The 5,112-nt window shown below is 33.6% G+C and overlaps 1 protein-coding gene across 1 annotated transcript; it reads right to left on the bottom strand.

Moving 5' to 3' along the window:
• Positions 1-478: 478 nt before the first annotated feature.
• On the bottom strand, positions 479-4,827 carry LOC116340553 (ribosomal RNA-processing protein 14-like). Its single transcript, XM_031767104.1, has 5 exons — positions 4,800-4,827; positions 3,839-4,084; positions 3,502-3,768; positions 2,729-3,427; positions 479-714 (listed from the first exon to the last, which is right to left on the bottom strand). Exons 2-5 carry the CDS (start codon positions 4,080-4,082, stop codon positions 479-481), a joined length of 1,446 nt encoding a protein of 481 aa, XP_031622964.1. The 5' UTR covers positions 4,083-4,084; positions 4,800-4,827.
• Between the last annotated feature and the right edge of the window lie 285 nt (positions 4,828-5,112).

Below are 5,112 nucleotides of genomic sequence, written 5' to 3'. Positions count from 1 at the left end.
ATGAGAATTATTCGAATATATTTCATTTTATTGAGAATTCCAACTTAAAATTTTCCAATTTGTATGAGAACTCGACTTTAACTCAGTTTATGGATTTTATATCTTCTACAAACGAGAAACGAGAAAGAGACAAAGAGGTCAAAATGCGCATAAACCACTAAAAATTCTCAAGACATCAATAATCGATATTTTCGATTAAAATTTCGACAATGTATTTTTGTAAATAAACGATGGCTTATTCAGGATACACATACATATATTGGACTCAATCAGATGAAATATGTTTCCAAAAAATGCTTGAAAGAAAGTGAAAAATGGATGAATGGCAGCAATATTTCTTTTAAAGTGAAAGTAAATAGGATTTTTTTTCTCATTAACGTTACAAACACTAAAAAAATATTATTAATTGATGATCGGTTTAAACAAACACTGCTCAGTGATATCTAAGTAACGCTCCATCATTTATTTTCTTCGAATTTTACAATAAAGAACGTTTTCGACATTGATTTGTACTTGCGTTGATTCCTTGAATGTATGAACAGGCACAGTAGCAAGCAATTGGACGTTGTTTGGAATTTTTGACGTAATTACATGCCATTGGTAGTCGGCACATGCACTTTCTTCGATTCGGTAATGCTTCAATGGGCGATGATTTAGTGTTTTGTCCCATTTTATTTTCCTTTTGTTGCATCTGAATGTCTTGATTTTCTTTGCCTGCAAAATAAGATGAATTTATAACGAGAAAAAAAGTAATACTGACATAAATGTGACAGTGTATCACTAGTTTACTATATTCGTTTGTTTGCGGATCTCTCGAAAAATCAATTGCTTTTTATTCAATTGAAAACGAGGTCACTTTTCTCATGTCATTTTTGTCCAGGTTTGTTGAACGATTTATTTTATAAACAATGTTTTTTTTTGTCAAATGTAATGAAACAAGTATGCAGCTGAGTCGGATGTATCAATCAAGATGCATGGATCGAAAAATACTTTACAATAAATGATCCAGTTAATCTTCCAAATCCATAAATGTTTTCATCATTCCGGATTTGCAAAATCGGCAAAAAAAATCGATTAGCATTTCTTTTTTTGTACTTTCTGTACGAATGGCAAAAAGATTATCATAAAAGTAATGAAAATCTGATGTACTTGCATTGTATGCAAGCCGTTCAATGACAAACAGGTAAAAAAAGAGTCATAAGCTAATAATAAATGTCAAGCATTTCGAATGCATTGAGAGACGATGGCTAGAGATAAGGATGAGAAGAGAAGGAAAAAACGGCAACAGAAATAAATGTACACTTTTTTGTTGAATAGGTACACATTTTATTTTGGCTATGAGAGAGAAATAACAAAAACAAAGTAATTTTTCATCCCTTGTACTCGCACATTTTTCGGTCATGGTTCGGAATGCGCATCGAAAACACAACCAGCATAATAATGCATTTCTCGTCTCTCATCGAACGGCCAGTCTATCGGCTGTTTTTTTTCATTCTGTGTTCAGGAATCAATTTCAGTGTTCGCATCATTTGTTTTACACTTTTTTCAGTTTACTCAGGCTCTTGTGTGACATTCTGATAAATGATCTTTGTTCAAATGTTTACATCCACAATAAACAAAATACCAAATAGTAAAAATGATGCTGATAGTAATAGTACAACAACAAAAAAATTGAAGAGAAGAGTGCAAGAGATGGAGAGTGAAAAGTGAAGCGATGGGCGATGGATGGTTGTGTCAGTGGCGCATACAGTCTTGTATCTGTCCGAATCGATTTCATATTTGATGTTGATAGTCGCTTGACCTGTGATATAAATGTGCGTTTTACCAGCTCAATCGTTGTACGCTCGTCTGTATCTAGGAGACATCGATGTACGGCATTCCAATCGAAAAAAGTTGATGTATCATCGCATACAATTTATTCAGTTGATGGAACATGATTTGTATGTTCTACAGTAAACCAAATGTCGAACATAAAATATCACATTGGCTGATATTATAGTACATTGATTGATTCCCTTTATGCCCATGTTCTCATTTTGATGATTTTTCAATTTTTTTTTATTCCTTTCTTCGGTTAGATTAGGTTTGTGATACTTTTACGTGCACATATTTCGTTTGGTAGACAATTAACCGGGACAAAGATGAGATATGATGAGAAAATACCACGATGCGGTTGAAGAATTGTGTTATTGCCACCATCATTTTCGAATTTTGTCAAACGCCATGAAATCCTTTCATCACATTCCGAACGAATGTGGCCACACAAATCAATTGATTTTTAATGAACTATTGGAGCCATTATTTATTAGCATCATTTATAACCAATTTAAACCGTTGCTCGCACACAAACCAAATCCAATCTTGACATTTTCTTATTTTTATCGTCGTCATTATTGAAACGAGACAATGTAGTCGAAACCATTAAATATGCTTTTGATACCAAAAGAATGCTATTCAGTTTATTGGGAGTTTAACATAATGAACATTCTCAGCGAAAACAAAATCATGCCTAAAAAAATGTTCATTGAACAATTTTACGAAGAAAAAAATGCATTGAATTTGTGTTTTATGCGAAGAGAAAATTATTTATTTTCCGCGCAACTGCATTGTATGTGATGACTCTCGCTATCACTATCTTTCACGTATGAATTTGGGCAAAAACAAAATCGCAGACATTTTTGTGGAGTGCAAATGCAAACATTTGAATTTCGTAATGCATTACACTTACAGCATTTTTGTTCCGTTTTGTCGAGCGGACAAGTTTGCGTCATTTTATCGCATTTCGATCGGAAGCGACTCTGTTTTGGCGTTTCAATTTTATCAGCAAGTGTAACTGATTTTTCGGTAGCACTCTCATCATAATTCTTATCGGAACTGGACATTTCCTTCATACCTGAATATTTGTTTAGCGCATTCAAAGTTTCAGCCGATGGCGGTAGTTTTCGGATTTTCGATCTTCGCTTTAGCCCAACTGATGATTTAACATCAGGTGGAATCGACGACTTATCAACCGTTGGTATAGATGATCGTGTTATTTCTTTTAGACGTTTTTGTTTTGGTTTTGGATCTTTCAAGTCATTCGCCTTAGCTTTGAAATCACGTTTAAGTCTCGGTACTTTTTCAATTTTTGCTGCACCCGATGAGAAACTTTCGATGTCATCTTTGTTGTATTGCTCTTGTGGTTTTGATTCCAGCGACGATGCTAGCGATCTTTCATCTGCATCTGCACTTTCAACACTATCTTTTTGCAAAAAAATTTTGATTGACGTTGCCTCGGAGAGAAGAGCAATCCTATCTTCATCATCCGTTTCATCAATGTTAAGGTGTAAATCAATCTCATTCAAAGAAGGTGTACGTTCATCAGTCTCAACCGATTCTTGATGTGTAAGTTCAACATCCTCCTTTTCGGTCTCATTTTCTGGTGTGCCTATTTTTTTGGAAGGAATTTCATTAGCTTTATCAGTTATAACGCAATTTCTTCTTCAATTTTGGTGTCATTACTTATTTGCTCTTCTACGTTAGACTGTGATTCAACCGTATCCATCTTCACCTTCTCATCTGCACTGTGTTTAATTCTTCTTGGGGAAATCGGGCTTAGCGCTTTTTTCTTTTTGTCACTTTTTTCTTCAGGCTTATATTTCGCCGGTTTTGGTTCAAAACTTTGTTCTTTGGTTTGTTTTTTAACCTTTTTCGGAGATTTGACCTCAGACGGAGTTAGCTTAGTAATGTACTTTTTTTTAGCAAGGTTTTTCTCTTCGATTGTAACATCTGCAACATATTGAAAATCATAATAATATTTTATATTTCACTTACTTCTTTTTATTTTTGTGATCAATACCAGTCTCAGTAGTCTCTGGGTGCTGTTCTTCATCATATTCAGTAACAGCGACAACCATTTCACCATTAAATTTTTCATCCTGGCCGTTTTCTGTTGAATCTGTCATTACAATGCGAATGTTTTTCAAGCGTTTTTCAATCATTTGAAGTAGTTCCCGGAGCGCGCTAAAGTCCACCACAGTTGGATCGGAGCCTGATATTGCTTTTGCAAGTAAATCATGAATACTCTGGTCTGAATTAGACATCACTGAAAAATTTAATAATTCCACTTTTGCAAAGGTTACGTTTATAAAATTTCGTTTTCTCAATACTAATCGTTTGGCTATGCACTTTTTTTCCGTTCTATATTGAACATTGATATTCAAAAAACAAATATGATTGAAATTGAAAATGAAACTTGATTGAGCTCACAAAAATTGCTTTGTTCTATGCAAGAAAATTGAACAACAAACAAATTTAAAGAAAATTTTTAAAGCAATAAACAATGAAATGAACAAGTGAACTTTGATGTCTTGATCGACAATTTATGATCTGTTATATTGAAATTTCAATGCTATAATTTGAATCTAACTCAAATTATGGATACAGATACACAGAGATACACAATTTCATCAAATTAAAGTAACAGTGATCCTGCTGTAAAACTATAATTTGAAGAAAATGTGTGTCTGTGACTGCATCCATAATTTGAGTTTGACTCCTCCTTAGAAGACGAACAATTCCCGGTACTAATAGCAACTATTACTGTAGTATTACTATTTTTTTTTTTCGTTTTTCACGATTTTTCACCATCTGATGGGAGATTTGTATGAAAAACACGGAAGACCGCTGGAATGGCAAATACAAAATATGTACGGACGTAAGACGTGCCATTTCAGCAGTCTTCCGTGTTTTTCATATGATGGTGAAAAGTCATAAAAAATGACAAAAAAAATAAATAATTTTTTTTCTTCAATTCTCACATTTTGTCAATTTTTTGTATCGCCTGGTTCAATCAGAATCAAAAAATTCACATTCTTCATCATCCAAATCACACTTGGCGAATAATACACGCAAGTGTCATTTTGCTGCTATATGGCGACTTTATATGAAACTCTCCTTGTAATACCTAAAATTTGCTGAAATAAATGAGTTAAAACACACGGACTAGAATTTAATTTGGAATTGAACAGAATTCAGTGGAATTGAATGGAATTGAAAAAATTGAATCTAGTACTGCTTCGCCCCTTGGCGGTAGCACTTTCTACTTTTTTTGAAGTCATTTCGATATCGAAC

The sequence above is a fragment of the Contarinia nasturtii genome, unplaced genomic scaffold (assembly GCF_009176525.2).
Source record: "Contarinia nasturtii isolate CC-2019 unplaced genomic scaffold, AAFC_CNas_1.1 Cnas_scaffold_695, whole genome shotgun sequence".
Lineage (NCBI taxonomy): Eukaryota > Metazoa > Arthropoda > Insecta > Diptera > Cecidomyiidae > Contarinia > Contarinia nasturtii.
This window is presented reverse-complemented; position numbering and strand designations above follow the sequence as displayed.